General features: G+C 42.9%; 1 protein-coding gene across 1 annotated transcript; it reads left to right on the forward strand.

Moving 5' to 3' along the window:
- The first annotated feature begins 5,416 nt into the window (after nt 1-5,416).
- Nucleotides 5,417-15,132, forward strand: LOC132116676 (macrophage mannose receptor 1-like). Its single transcript, XM_059525538.1, has 8 exons — nt 5,417-5,787; nt 12,383-12,757; nt 12,852-13,196; nt 13,298-13,666; nt 13,833-14,234; nt 14,381-14,410; nt 14,634-14,710; nt 14,880-15,132. Exons 2-8 carry the CDS (start codon nt 12,502-12,504, stop codon nt 14,958-14,960), a joined length of 1,560 nt encoding a protein of 519 aa, XP_059381521.1. The 5' UTR covers nt 5,417-5,787; nt 12,383-12,501; the 3' UTR covers nt 14,961-15,132.
- The last annotated feature ends 269 nt before the right edge of the window (nt 15,133-15,401 follow it).

The raw sequence follows: 15,401 nt of genomic DNA on the forward strand, positions 1-15,401 counted from the left end.
ATACATCCGGCAATTCAAAGAAAGTATTACTATTGAGTGCAGATACTTCCAGTCCTGAGATGACATGACTGTCGACAAACTTTTCTTGACTCATGGTTCTCAACAGGATCTTGGCATTTTTTCCTCTCACCTTAAGTTCCCTCATGAGTCGCTCCGAGCAGAAGGTGGCTGTGCTGCCGGGATCTAAAAACGCATAGGTTTTCAGCACCTTACTACCTTTTACAGCCTTGATTTGTACAGGCACAATTGGCAAAACACAGTCTTGCACACCGGCCCCTATATGGCCACAAGTCTTAGGAGAAACTACATGACTCGTTTCTTGGTGTGTGTCCTCTAATTTGATTTCCTTTTCCTTTGAATGAATATGGAGGCAGGTAGGATGTTTCAGGTTACACAACTTGCAAGATAGACGTCTATGACAGTCTTTGCTCATGTGTCCAACAGTCAAACACCCAAAACAAACACCTTTCACCTTTAGAAAATTGTATTTCTCTCTGTGCAGCTTCTTCTCTAGTCTGGGGCAGCACTCCAATCTGTGACCCTCCTCACACAGCAGACACGTCACCTTTGTTGACTTATCGGTTACATTTTTCTCTTTTAGCACTTGATGTGTGTTTCCAGTAGTAACAGCTTCCACAGAAGTAGCAAAACTGCTTCCCCTTCCCTTGAAGCGAACCTGTGAGACTTTATGGCCAACATGATATTTTGATGGTAAGATGGATGCATCCTGAATATTTCCAAAGAGTGGATCAGAAGCAATAGATACTTGCCTCTCAAGAAAACTGACCATGTCACTGAAACCTGGTTGACGACAGTGCCTCTCCTGCAAATCATAAGCAGTGTTTCTCCACCTTTCCCTCAGTTTATATGGTAGCTTCAAAATTATAGCACGCATATTGGATGGCATATTCATCTCTGTCATGTAGCTAATGTCCTCCATTGCGTTACAACAAACTCGTAAAAACAAAACAAAGGCTTGCAAGCCCTTGACATCTTCTGCTTTCACTGGTGACCATTCCAGAGCTTTCTCCATGTAAGCTGTGGCAATTCTTTGTTCATTTCCAAAGCATTTCTGAAGAAGTGTCTTAGCTCTTTGATACCCCCTTTCAGGTGGAATGTGTTGACAGCCCTTGACCAGCTCCTTAGGTTGTCCTTTGGTGTACTGCTCTAAAAAGTACAAGCAATCTTGATTGCTAGCAGCCTTTCCTTCTACTCCATTTTCAAATGCTCTAATGAATGTTCTGTACTCGAGAGGGTCTCCATCAAAGGTTGGTATATCCCTTGGGGGTAATGATAGTGAAGACTGCTGCTGTACTAGCAAAGCAGTTATGTCGTTTTGCCTTTGCATAATGGTGAGAAAATTTTGTTGTTCCACGTTGGTTTGCACTAAACCATCATGCTGTATGGACTCCTGCGTGAAAAGCATAGCCGTTTCCGGTGTATGATATGTGGTGTGATTGGTTTGTTGAGGTTTATGAAGCGGAGCATGAACCTGTGTTCCGCCTTGTTGAAAACTGGTTTCTTTAGATCGTGCCTCAGTTGACACTGTAGCTTTACTGCCTCCTTTTGGTGGATGATTGAACTGATGGCTTGAATCCTTGAGACATGTTTCCATTGACACTGAGGCTTTACTGCCTCCTTTTGGTGGATGATTGAAATGATGGCTTAAACTTTGTGGAACAAATTCCATAGCAGAGGATCTAAGAGAGGATTTGTACTCTGACCTTTTCAGATATGAATTCATTCCATCAGAATGTGCACTGGAGCTTTGCACATCAGAACCTCTGTACTTAAGCACCGTAACCTTCGCTGTGTGAGCAGCAATTTGACTTTGCAATTCAAGCACCTCCTTCTTTTGTCTAATTTGTTCCTCCTGTACCTCCAGTTCATGCTTTTCTTTTAGGATAGCTGCCCTAGCAATAAGAGCGGCTCTTTCAGCCTCTGCTTTAAGGTACGCAGAGCAGGTTGATGACCTTAAAGACCTATGGCTGGAGCAAGAAGCTGATGTACACCTTTTTTCATTAACATTAGAAATACTGTCATTTGGACCGATCTCATCAGTGATCACAGTTGTATGTTGCACAGCATTATCAACCTCACCATCAACAACATCATCACCACCATCATTTTCATCACCCTTGCATTGCTCCTTAATGTCAAACAACCACTCTTTTATTCTTTTTATCATTTCTGTATTACTGTTCATTTCGATTTCAAACCATTTATTTTGTTTTGACATTTCCTCATTTGGTAACAAAGGTTTCAATGATTCATGCAACTCTGTTGTTTCCACACTCAATTTTAAAAAGGTATCATATGTCATCTGCACCTCGGACACATTGGTTTTTGAAAGCATCCATTGCTCAACTTCCTTTCTTAGTTTATACAGTTTTTTTTATCTTATGGTTCCTTTCCTTTTGATGTGATATTATTTTTTCTTCCAAAGCTTTAACCGTGAGTTTAACTGGCCTTTTACCAAGTTCATTCTCCGTTTCACCTTGATTGACAGGTGCATTCAAGTCCACGTTACTCATTATGATGATTAGACAAGCTGCCAAAGGCTTTATTTTAGAATTGAGACAGAATTTACCTATATCCTGATTGTGAGAAGTCCACTCTCTTCCACACAACTTTTAACAATTCCAAAACAATCCTACCGTTATTCTCCAGCGTTGCTTTAGCCCACTTTCATTTCTCAGCGTCCAATCAGCGTCCAATTTCACCTGTCGGCGTTCAGGTGCATGAAATGCAAGGTGTAGTTTCTGAAGTCAGTGATGATTTGGGTACCGTGACGTCTGCTTGTGTTGCTCCATTGTGTTTTTTCAATTCCAAAGTCAATGCAGCCATACCAGGAGCACTTTATGCTTCCATCTGCTATCAGGTTTTATGGAGATGCTGATTTCATTTTGCAGCAGGACTTTAGCACCGGCCCACAGTGCCAAAACCACTTCCAAGTAGTTTGATGACCATGAAATTGCTGTGCTTGATTGGCCAGCCAACTCACCTGACCTGAACCTCACAGAGAATCCATGGAGTATTATGAAGAGGAAGATAAGTAACATCTGACAAATAATAAAGAAGAGCTGAGGGCCGCTATCAAAGCTAGGCTTCAATAACTCCTCAGCAGTTTCACAGGTTTCGCCTCCATGCCACGCTGCACAGAAGCAGTAATTTGTGCAAAAGAAGCCCCAACCAAGTATTGAATGCATAATTAAACCTGCTTTGGAGATCTTGAACATTTCTGTTTTGTAAATCTACTAATTTTTTATTGTCCTAAGCTGTAAGTCATAATGATCAGAATTAAAATAAAAACCTCTTCAAATATTTCAGTGTGTGCAAAGAAAGTTTGCTTTTTTTTTATTAAATTACAAAAAAAAAAAAAATTCCATGATATAATTTTTTTTTTGATGCACCTCTATGACAGTGAACAAGACTGAAAGGGCCTGTCACTATCCTTAATAATAATAATTTCTTTCAGGCAGAGAAAATGCCAGTGTCTCCTATGTTGTCATTACCCAGTACCAAACCTGGACTCAAGCTCAGAGTTACTGCAGAGAACATCACACAGACCTCATCAGTATCAGAAATGAGACTGAAAACTATAAGATGCAATATTTATTACAGAAGTTTAGTCTTCATGAATTTTGGATTGGACTGTACAGAACCAGATCTTGGTCAGATCAGAGTAACTCTTCGTTTACTTACTGGAAAACAGGACACCCAAATACAGCAGAATTCTGCACTGTAGTCTCATTCAGCGACTCTGGGAAATGGGCAGATGAATACTGCAATAATGTATTTGCTTTTTTTTGTTACAGCGGTGAGTAGATCTAAACATCTTTACTAGATTTGATAGTAGTCTACCACACTTTTTACCTTTTGCCTCAATGTCATCACAATAGCATTTCAAAACCAAACGTGACTATGCTAAAATTTGTCTCACTTGGCTGAAAATGAACATGATCATCAGGTTTTACACAGACTTGTGGAGTTCCAATGCTGCTTTTAAGATATATTCAGGTTTAATTTTGATGGATAGTTACATAAAAACTTTGTCATAATTTATTATTACTCGACATTTTGATAATAAGACTTTTAATAGCTTTCGAATTTGTTCACCTTTTCATTATCGATTTATTTATTTATGAAGAGACAGCAGATGAGGGAGAGGAGCAGATGAATTGATCTTTTGGTCTGTGCTATTTTCAGTTAATGAATAAATGGAACATTGTAGCATGTCTCATTCAAAACTTAGCCTTCAGAACATCAGAAGTTATGTAGAAAGATGCAGAAAAACTTACTGAAATCCGTATCATGTCTCATAGTCATTTGTTATCGATCAATAATCGGTTTGACCACGGAAAGTGCATTTCTATACAATATTTCACGTAATGTTACATTACATTTTAGAAAATAAATTCAGTGAGCATAAACTCAATAGTTTGCTTGAAAATAACTATTATAACATGGACTTCAATTGGGTGATTGCCTGTTGGGAGGCCGATAGAGAGAGAATTGTCAGATTTTTCATCTTTGCCTTGGACACAAGACTTCTAGCGTAAATTTTGATCTGGAGGCAGAGACCACACTCTTCTGCCACAATGAATCACATTCACCACCGATCAGACAGGTGTAGGACTTACAGTTACAATTTACAGTATACCACTCTCAGTGTATTCGGTCAAAATGACGAATGGCCTAAAGATTTTTCTGTCACAGCTAAAATAAATTTAGTCAGTGATGGAAAGTTTTTAAGTTATATTTACATTTAGTCATTTAGCAGATGCTTTTATCCAAGGCGACTTACAAATGAGGACAACAGAAGCAATCAAAAACAACAAAATAGTTAATAACAATAGTTAATGCAACCCCTAAAAACATCAAACTTTATTTATTTCCTCCAGTGACAGAACTATCATCATCCCGTGAGTATCACTTTGTGAATGAGTTTAAGACCTGGACTGAAGCTCAGAGTTACTGCAGACAGAATTACTCTGATCTGGCCACCATTGGTAACATGGAGGAAATGAACAGACTCATTAACACAGTTAATGGGAGTTACTATGGTTCAGCCTGGATTGGACTGTATGATGATGTGAACAGCTGGGGATGGTCACTGGAAGACAATGATTTCTATCAGGAAGGAGAGAGAGATTTCAGAAACTGGTATCATGAACCAGATAATACTGGAGGGAATGATCTCTGTGTTTACATGGATTACAATGGGAAATGGTTTGATTCATCATGTGGTTTTACAGGAAATCATTTTATTTGCTATGATGGTAGGGACATTTTAATTGTTTATAAATCAGATAAATTTTTCTTATGCGATAGCTAATGTGCTGTACTTTGTATACACACACACATACTTACATTCATACATATATATTGTCATAATTCATATCTCAGGTGCCACACAGAGTTACATCAGAATCAATGACTGGACAAACTGGACAGAGGCTCGTAGATACTGCAGAGATCATTACACAGATCTCGTCAATGTGAGAAATCAGACTGAGAACCAGAGGATCCTTGAGACAGCAGGTGGAAGAGTCTGGATCGGCCTGTACAGAAACAGGATTTGGTCTGATCATCAGATTACCAGTTACGAAAACTGGAGGCCTTACTCTTCTGATTCGGTGGGACAACCAGATAATGGTGAAGGTTATGCTCAAACAACTGTGGCAAAATATGGTTTTCAGCACTGTACTGCTGTATCATTTAGCCATTCAGGCCGATGGACAGATGAGGTCTGCATATCCAGAATCCCTTTCTTCTGCTACAGCAGTAAGTTCAGTTGTTTTTTGGATATAATTTTTAGCAGGAATGAGAGAGTCCTGTAGCAGTTTTGTATAATTATAACATATTTAATGTAGGCTAAAGACACCAAGCTTATAAATGGCTTTAACATTTATTGTGATATTCTTCAAAACTATAACCACTACTAACCCTGATATTTTCAAAGGGAACAGTATAGTCACAAATGGTGTTAGAAAACATCATCATTACAAATTGTTGCAAGAAATTATAATCAAAAAGCTAAATTGAGTTAAAACATTATTGAACTGTCAGACACACAGGAACACGGAGGTAGGTGAACGTGAACAGAGGTAGGTGAACGTGTAGCAGTATTTATTGTGACAGAGGTTTCAGACACAGGTGAAGTAACAGGAATAGTCTTGACACGAAGAAGGTTGGAACTTAGCTCTGGTTGTGATGGAAGTAGATGACAGAATCGGAAGGCGGCACAGAGGAACTGATGATGAAGGAACAACGGGTATCCAGGGGAGCAACAATGGTAGCGAGGGTTCAGGTAAGTACATGTGGGTCAATGCTAGATCAGACGAGGAGTGAGGGGAAGTGATGGTCCTTATATGAGAGCCTGGTGATGATGGACAGTGTAATGAATCGAACCTTAATAATCATCGGGAAGAAGGAGGCGGGAACCAGCGGACAATCAAATAACATTTTAATAATTCCAAAATAAACACAAAACAGCGCACCAGCCCCTCACGGACGACTGGTGTGCTCAAATAAAACCAAAACACAACTAAAAGCCCAGGCCTGGTCCTCTCTCGTCTTTACTGTCGTCGCTCCAGTTTTATATCCTTCCATCTCCTACGTGGGACTCGAGACCGGCAGTGGGTCGCAGGTGTCACTGACTTCCCAATCATTGCCGGCCTCCCTCCTTGTTCCCACGTCCCCCCACTCCCCCCCCCTCCCTCCAGGGGGGACCGCTCACGGGGACCTGCGGGAACCTGGGGGTAGGACAGACGAGGCGAGAGAAAAGGAGATGGAAGGAGGAGCGACAGAGATGAGAGAGGGGAGAGAGAAAAAAAAAAAATTCTGGTTCCCAGACGCACTGCTGCTCGGCCCTCCACCGGCTGGGCGATCTCCTCCGCGGTGCCTGGCGGTGGCACTGGACGGCCCTCGGCGGACGGCACGACACCCCTCCGCCGCCCGGTGGACGGCGACGGCTCCTCCGGTTTTGGGCAGCCGGCAGGAGTCCCCCGTTCCCTGCTCCTCCGGATACCTTCACGGAGGCAGCAGGCTCTGGCCCCCTGGCGAACGGCGCCAACTCCTCCGCTCCCTCACGGATGGCAGCCACCCCTCCATATCGTGGGCGGTCGGCAGCGAGCTCGCCCGTCCCCGGCAACTCGCTCCAATCCACCGCCTCGAGCGTCCATGGCGGCATCCTCCTCGCCTGCTCTGTGGCACCGCGGATTCACCACAGCGGCGAGGGATCTTAAGCAGCGCGTCCCTCCTTCTCCCGGGTTTCGGCACCACTGTAATGAATCGAACCTTAATAATCATCGGGAAGAAGGAGGCGGGAACCGGCGGACAATCAAATAACATTTTAATAATTCCAAAATAAACACAAAACAGCGCACCAGCCCCTCACGGATGACTGGTGCGCTCAAATAAAACCAAAACACAACTAAAAGCCCAGGCCTGGTCCTCTCTCGTCCTTCACTGTCGTCGCTCCAGTTTTATATCCTTCCATCTCCTACGTGGGACTCGAGACCGGCAGTGGGTCGCAGGTGTCACTGATTTCCCAATCATTGCCGGCCTCCCTCCTTGTTCCCACGTCCCTCGGCCCCGCCCCACTCGCCACAGACAGGTGTTCAGAATTCTGGTGATTGTGAACGAGTAGGCATGGCATGTGGAGAGGGTGTAGGCTGTGACTCCGTGACAGTACCCCCTCCTCCACGGGCGGCTCCCGACGGCCGGACGGGATGTTGACCGGGTCTGCCACGACCCTGAAGAGCTGGACGATCTGGGTGTTCCTGATGGAATTGGGTAAGTAGAGTAGGGTCCGGGATTTCGTTGCGGTTCACCCAGCATCGTTCCTCGGGGCCGTAGTCTTCCCAGTCCACGAGGTATTCCAGCTGTGGACCCCGTCGTCTGGAGTCGAGGATGGCCCGTACCCGGTAGATGTTTTGAGTCTCATCGATGGCAGGAGGAGGAGGTACCACATCATCACCAGACTCTGTGGAGGGAGGAGACAAAGGGTCAGTGTGAGGTTTCAGTAACGAGACATGGAATGAAGGTGAGATACGGTAGTGAGCAGGGAGGTTGAGTCTGTAGGTTACTTCGTTCAGCTGCCTCTCGATGGTAAATGGACCAATATACCGGGGACTCAGCTTACGGCAAGGCAACCGGAGACGGATGTCCCGAGTGGATAGCCAAACCTTCTGGCCAGGTTGGTATTGCGGAGTAGACCTCTTCGGGTGTCGGCTTGTTCCTTATGTCTCCGGACTGCCTGTTGGAGATGCACGTGAGCCGAGTCCCAGACCCTCTCGCTTTGCTGGAACCAGTGGTTGACAGCTGGAACCTCGGAGGGCTCACCTGACCAGGGGAAGAGAGGTGGCTGATAGCCCAGGACACATTGAAATGGGGTGAGCCCAGTGGTGGTTTGACGGAGTGAATTTTGTGTGTATTCAGCCCAGGGTAGGTATTGGCTCCAGCTGTCCTGGTTCTGGTGGCAATACAGTCTCAGGAATCTCCCGACTTCATGGATCTTACGCTCAGTCTGGCCATTGGTTTGAGGATGGTATCCAGAGGAGAGACTGATGGACACCCCTAGGAGACGGAAGAAGGCGTTCCAGACGTGTGAGATGAATTGGGGACCTCTATCTGAGACAATGTCCTCTGGGAGTCCGAAGTGGCGGAAAACTTGATGGAAGAGTGCTTCTGCCGTCTGTAGAGCAGTAGGTAGACCCTTGAGGGGAATGAGTTTGCAAGATTTAGAGAATCGATCAACCACGACCAGGACGCTTGTGTAACCTTGGGATGGAGAAAGATTGGTCATAAAGTCTACTCCAATGTGCATCCAGGGTCGCTCGGGGATGGGCAGAGGCACGAGTTTCCCTTCTGGTAGCTTCCTAGGGGTGTCAGCAACGGCACAGAATGAGCACCCTTGCACATATCGAGAGACTTCCCGAGCCATGGAGGGCCACCAGTAGCGTTGTTTCAGGAGTGAGAGGGTCCTTCTCCTGCCTGGGTGTCCAGAGCCTTAGGATGTATGAGTTAAGTCCAAGAGGGGCTGGAGATGGGTTGGGGGAACGTAGAGACGCCCCTCTGGACCTCCCGGCGGAACTGGGTTTTGTAGATTCTCATTAGTAATCTGTTGTTTGATGGTCCACTGAATAGGGTTAACAAGCACGGCTGGAGGGAGAATGGGTTCAGGAACGGATGGTTCAGGATCGGCTTGGTAAAGGCGAGAAAGGGCATCCACTCTACCGTTCTTGTCACCTGATCTATAGGTGACCTAGAGATTAAATCGGGTGAAGAAGAGAGCCCATCGGGCCTGGCGATGATTTAAGCATTTGGCTTCTCTGAGATACTCAAGATTGCGATGATCTGTAATGACTTGGAAAGGTTGCTTGACTCCCTCCAGCCAGTGTCTCCATTCCTCGAGAGCTGATTTTATGGCTAGGAGCTCCCTGTTTCCCACGTCGTAATTCTGCTCTGTCGGGGATAACTTTTTTGAATAGAAGGCACATGGATGTAGCCGTGGGGGGTCACCCTGCCACTGAGAGAGGACCGCTCCGATCCCGGTTGCTGAGGCATCAACCTCCACTATGAAGGGTAGATCTGGATTGGGGTGAACCAAGACCGGAGCCGATAGGAAGGCCTGTTGCAGTAGGGAGAAGGCTTCTCGGGCAGGTGTTGTCCATGAGAGTGATTTGGGTCGGTTCTTTAGCATAGAAGTGAGAGGAGCACTAAGCATACTGTACTGGTTAATGAAGCGTCGGTAGAAATGGTCAAATTCCAAGAAGCGTTGAAGTTCTTTCACGGTGTTGGTTAATGGCCATTGCTGGATGGTTTTCACCTTCCTCTGGTCCATCTTGATACCATGTTGGTTGATGATGCAGCCTAAGAATTGGACGGTGGAGGTATGGAACTCACACTTCTCTAATTTTAGAAACAGTTGATGTTCTCGTAGTTTTGAAGGATTTGGAGTACATGCTTCTCATGTTCTTTCATGTTACTGGAGTATACCAGGATATCGTCTATATAGATGATGACAAAGCGATTCAAGTACTCACGGAAGATCTCATTCATATAGTTCTGGAGTCTATGGCCTCCTGAACATACTCCTCCATGGCCTTCTGTTCCGGGATGGACAGAGGGTAGATCCGACCCTTTGGGAGGGTCACTCCAGGCAGGAGGTCGATGGCACAGTCCCATGGCCGATGAGGTGTTAAACGTGTAGCCATCCGCTTGCTGAATACATCCTGGAACGCCCGGGACATTAGTCGTCGGGCTCTCCACAGAGGTGGACAGGACAGGAAGATACCCTCTACCCAGCGGCTTTCCTTGGATGGTGAGTATTCTCAGGTCGACTGGGCAAGGGAAGTCGTGGCCTAATGGTTAGAGAGTCGGACTCCCAATCGAAAGGTTGTGAGTTCGAGTCCCGGGCCGGCAGGAATTGTGGGTGGGGGGAGTGCATGTACAGTTCTCTCTCCACCTTCAATACCACGACTTAGGTGCCCTTGAGCAAGGCATCGAACCCCCAACTGCTCCCCGGGCGCCACAGCATAAATGGCTGCCCACTGCTCTGGGTGTGTGCTCACAGTGTGTGTGTGTGTTCACTGCTCTGTGTGTGTGCATTTCGGATGGGTTAAATGCAGATCACAAATTCTGAGTATGGGTCACCATACTTGGCTGAATGTCACTTCACTTCACTTCATTTCTTCTGACGAACATTTAATTCTTGGAGGATTTGGGTGCTAATGAAGTTCCCAGCCGACCCAGAGTCGATGAGGGCTTGCGCTGGAGAGTGAAGGAGAAGGTGGAGAGTGAAGTCGTTACCGGAGCATTTGTTTCCCAGAGGGGTTGAGCCCATTGTAGTGCTCGTCCAGAGAGAAGCGAGATGACGAATGCAACGCATTCATTCTGGAACAGGTGAGTGTTGGCCTCGATGTAGAGCGAGCACTGAAGCAAAAACCCGCTGCAATCCTCCGCCGCACCGCTGTATGTCGCTGGTCGGGCCACGGGACTGGCAGAGGCAGCTGACGAAGTAGTCGTTGTTGAAGGTGGCTGCTGGAGTGCTTGCTGTACGGCCGTGATGATCTCAGGAGAAAACAGCATGAACCAGTGCAGCAAATGGATCCGCGGTGCGGTCCCCGCCTGTGTCCGGAGAGTTCTGCATATGGTCTGATCTTCTCTCAGACACAAGACGGGAACACAGAGGTAGGTGAACGTGTAGCAGTATTTATTGTGACAGAGGTTTCAGACACAGGTGAAGTAACAGGAATAGTCTTGACACGAAGAAGGTTGGAACTTAGCTCTGGTTGTGATGGAAGTAGATGACAGAATCGGAAGGTGCCACAGAGGAACTGACGATGAAGGAACAACGGGTATCCAGGGGAGCAACAATGGTAGCGAGGGTTCAGGTAAGTACATGTGGGTCAATGCTAGATCAGACGAGGAGTGAGGGGAAGTGATGGTCCTTATATGAGAGCCTGGTGATGATGGACAGGTGTTCTGAATTCTGGTGATTGTGAACGAGTAAGTGTGGCATGTGGAGAGGGTGTAGGCTGTGACTCCGTGACATGAACATTACTATTAAAACAAAACTATTTATTCTAAAAAAAAACACAAAAACACAAAAAAATGTAAATGGCAGAAAATAATCTATGATGGAAATTAAATCAAATACGGCTTTTATAGAGCACAAAAAAAATCATAGATTTTTCTATTTAAATTTAGGGTTACAGAAATATGACCCAAAAGTATTGAAATGTGTAAATAAAGTGTTTTAAATGCATGTGTATTACCCATTGGTAATGAAAAGATCTACATACACACTTGCATTCTTTACGCCCACTTGAGCATTTGGCCGAAATATGTTGTTTATATACAGGTAGACAAGTGGTAAAGTGCAAGACTGCACTTTATGTATTGGGATGAGCTATCTGAAAGGCAGAAATATTCATGTTGTTGCCATGTGTGACTTACTCGAACACTGCACAATGGCAACGACAGAAACTTTAATGTAACACACTCTTTCGAATGTCAAACCTAACTGAACACTTAACATTAAAAGAGAGTTTCCCTTCACTTAAAAACACATAAAGTAGCACCTCATTTCAATATTTACTCTTCACATTCAGACATATGCTGGGAACTAACAATCACTACTAAAATAAAACTTATTAGGTTTTCTTTAAACAATTTTGAAAATGCGTCTCTTGCTTTTATTAGTAAAAACTGAACCACAATTCATTTAATGTAATATACACACAATTTTTAATTATCACCTTGATTATTTATTTATTTATTATGAAAATTACAAGATTCATTTTTTATAGTGATTGCTGACCAGCTAAGCCAACATTTTATTTTTCCTATGCTGTGCATTTCGTACTTACAGGAAACTGCACACAGTCTTCATGCACCCGTCAGTATCACTTTGTGTCTGAGTCTAAAACCTGGACTGAAGCTCAGAGTTACTGCAGACAGAACTACACTGATCTGGCCACCATTGATAACATGGAGGAAATGAACAGACTGATTAAAACAGTGCGTGGGACTTTCTATGGCTTAGCTTGGATTGGTCTGTATGATGATCTGAACAGCTGGAGATGGTCACTGGATAATACAACATTAGATGGAGGTTACAAAAGATGGTATGTTTCGCAACCACTGAACTCAGGTGGAAACAGTCTATGTGTATACTTGTTAAACACCCAGGGAACATGGATTGAAAGGCCTTGCGACGTTGAACTTCTCTTTGTTTGCTATGATGGTAAGAACTGCTTTTGGCTTTTAAAATATTAATTAGAACAACTTGTATATGATGTTATATCTATATATCACATATTTAAATTGCTTCCCCACAGGAAGAGTGAACGCTAGTACAAGTTATGTATTTATTGAACAGTCCAAATCCTGGAGTGAAGCTCAGAGTTACTGCAGAGAACATCACACAGACCTCGCCAGTATCAGGAATGAGGATGAAAACTACAGGATTCGGACAATACTTTCATATTATTCGGTTGTTTGGATTGGACTGTACAGAACCAGATCTTGGTCAGATCAGAGCAACTCTTCTTTCAGTAACTGGAGAACAGGACAGCCAGATAATGCTGGATTCTGTGAATACTGCACTGCAGTGTCATTTAGTGACTCAGGAAGCTGGACAGATGAAAATTGCAACATTGCATTCCCTTTCATCTGCTACAGTGGTATGTAGATCTCTACCCGACAAAAAAAAATATATGTATATATAAAATAATTACTTTCTCACAGTTAATTTTCATCTTAAATTTTTCTCCCATCTTGACAGGATTGGCATCTTCCCGCCAGTATTACTTTGTGTCTGAAAACAAGACCTGGACTGAAGCTCAGAGATACTGCAGACAGAATTACTTTGATCTGGCCACCATTGATAACATGGAGGAAATGAACAGCCTGATTAACACAGTTAATGGGAGTTACAATGGTTCAGCCTGGATTGGACTGTATGATGATGTGAACAGTTGGAGATGGTCACTGGAAGACAATGATTTCTACCAGGAAGGAGAGAGAGATTTCAGAAACTGGTATCATCAACCAGACAACAATGGTGGGAAAGAACTGTGTGTTTTCATGAATGGTGATGGGAAATGGGTTGATTCACCATGTGACTATTACAACACATTTGTCTGCTATGATGGTAAGGTAATCTTTATTGTAAGGTAATTTTATTTTAATGTACATTCTAAGTTTACTTTCAGTAACAACTTAATAATAATAATAAATACTGAACAATAATAATAAATACGGAAACAGGAACAAATGGACTGACCAATTACAATTCTTTATATTATTTTCTATCCTAGATAGAGTAAATGCCTCTCAAAGGTATGTTTTGGTACGTGACAGCAAGACCTGGAGTGAAGCTCAGAGATACTGCAGAGAGAAATACACAGACCTGGCCAGTGTGAGGAATGAGGAAGAGTATCAGCAAATACTGACCATTACAAGTGCTTGTGTTTATGACAATTGTTTTGTTTATACTATATGGATAGGTCTGTATAGAAACAGACTGTGGTCAGATCAGAGTAGCTCTTCTTTCACATACTGGCTCCCATGGGCACGAGTAGAATACGCACAACCAGATAATGGTGTAAATGTCCTAGGAATGTTTGGTATGCAACACTGCACAGCTGTGTCTTTAAACAACTTTGGCCAGTGGTCAGATGAGAGCTGCATTGTCAGTTTGCCTTTCTTCTGTTACAGTGGTGAGCAATAAATATCAAATAAACATAAAACATAAACTTAAATCTATTACACACAAAAACAAGTAAATTATTTTAGTTAGTTCATTTATTTTTTCATGCTAACGATATACTCCTGTGTTTGCTTTTTTATGGAATCTGATGAACAGCATTTCAAGGCAAACTGTCAGATGAGTATGGTATGTTTAATTAGATATGTGATCTATTTGTTTCTGCTATTTTCAGTTCTTAACCACATCAACTCTGGCCAATATTGCATATGCCTAATTCTCAAAAAATCAAAATAACAGCTCAAGTGGTTAATGGGTGTTATTCACCACATACATCTCACAAAATTAAAGTTGCTTATTAATATTTAAACGGACACCTAATCTGTTTGGTTGTTTTGTTTTTACCAATCAGTGGTGGGAATGCAAGTGAAAGTTACAAGTGTGGAAAGTTTTTCCCATTCCCAGATTGAAGAGCTTGTGATTATAAAGGTAAGTAACTCATTTATTATCACTAATAAAATGTACTATGTTTTCACATTAATATTGTATTTGATACTTTGATACGACTGACCAATAACCCCCTATATAAACTTTTTATTTGCAACCAAAACAGTTATACACAACAGTACAATAAAGTTAATGTCTCATATGTTTTTAGTTACAAGAGCAGCTGGTTAGACTTGGACTTCCTGAAAATGTCACCATGCATTTGAGAGGCTACCGTAAAATCAATCCCTGATGGAAGACGACAGCACTTTCCAGTTGTCAATATTTACTCAATAAAGGATGAATACTACAATCTATTTAACACATTTTAAATAAATGGGTTTCATGAGTATACAGTGCTATAAAGCTATACATAGCTTAATCAATACATTTAAAATGTAAAGGCAAAGCAGGTTAAACAATTACATAATACTCATTATATTGATCATTTTTAACATAAGTATGGTATTTTGATCTGAATATGAAATCAGAAAAATTAAAAAAGGATTTTGTTAGCTGTGAAGTTATGCATAACAATGTTATAAATATTGTGTCAATAAAGTTTAGAAGCTTTGATGTTCTTTAGACATTATTCATTAATTCTTTAATATCATAATATGACTTTGTTCCTGTAATTTTATTCTCTAAAGATTAAGACTTTATTCTCAAAGTCTTAGCTTTTTATTTTAACACA

This window comes from Carassius carassius, chromosome 36 (assembly GCF_963082965.1).
Source record: "Carassius carassius chromosome 36, fCarCar2.1, whole genome shotgun sequence".
NCBI classification, from domain to species: domain Eukaryota; kingdom Metazoa; phylum Chordata; class Actinopteri; order Cypriniformes; family Cyprinidae; genus Carassius; species Carassius carassius.

What these genes read in the sequence shown, in the direction of transcription:
- LOC132116676 (XM_059525538.1), top strand. Translation starts at nt 12,502, where the DNA reads ATGGAGGAAATGAACAGACTGATTAAAACAGTGCGTGGGACTTTCTAT. An exon ending in TCTCTTTGTTTGCTATGATG is followed by an intron (nt 12,758 to 12,851) that starts GTAAGAACTGCT and finishes GCTTCCCCACAG; the next exon opens with GAAGAGTGAACGCTAGTACA. An exon ending in AAGAGCTTGTGATTATAAAG is followed by an intron (nt 14,711 to 14,879) that starts GTAAGTAACTCA and finishes ATATGTTTTTAG; the next exon opens with TTACAAGAGCAGCTGGTTAG.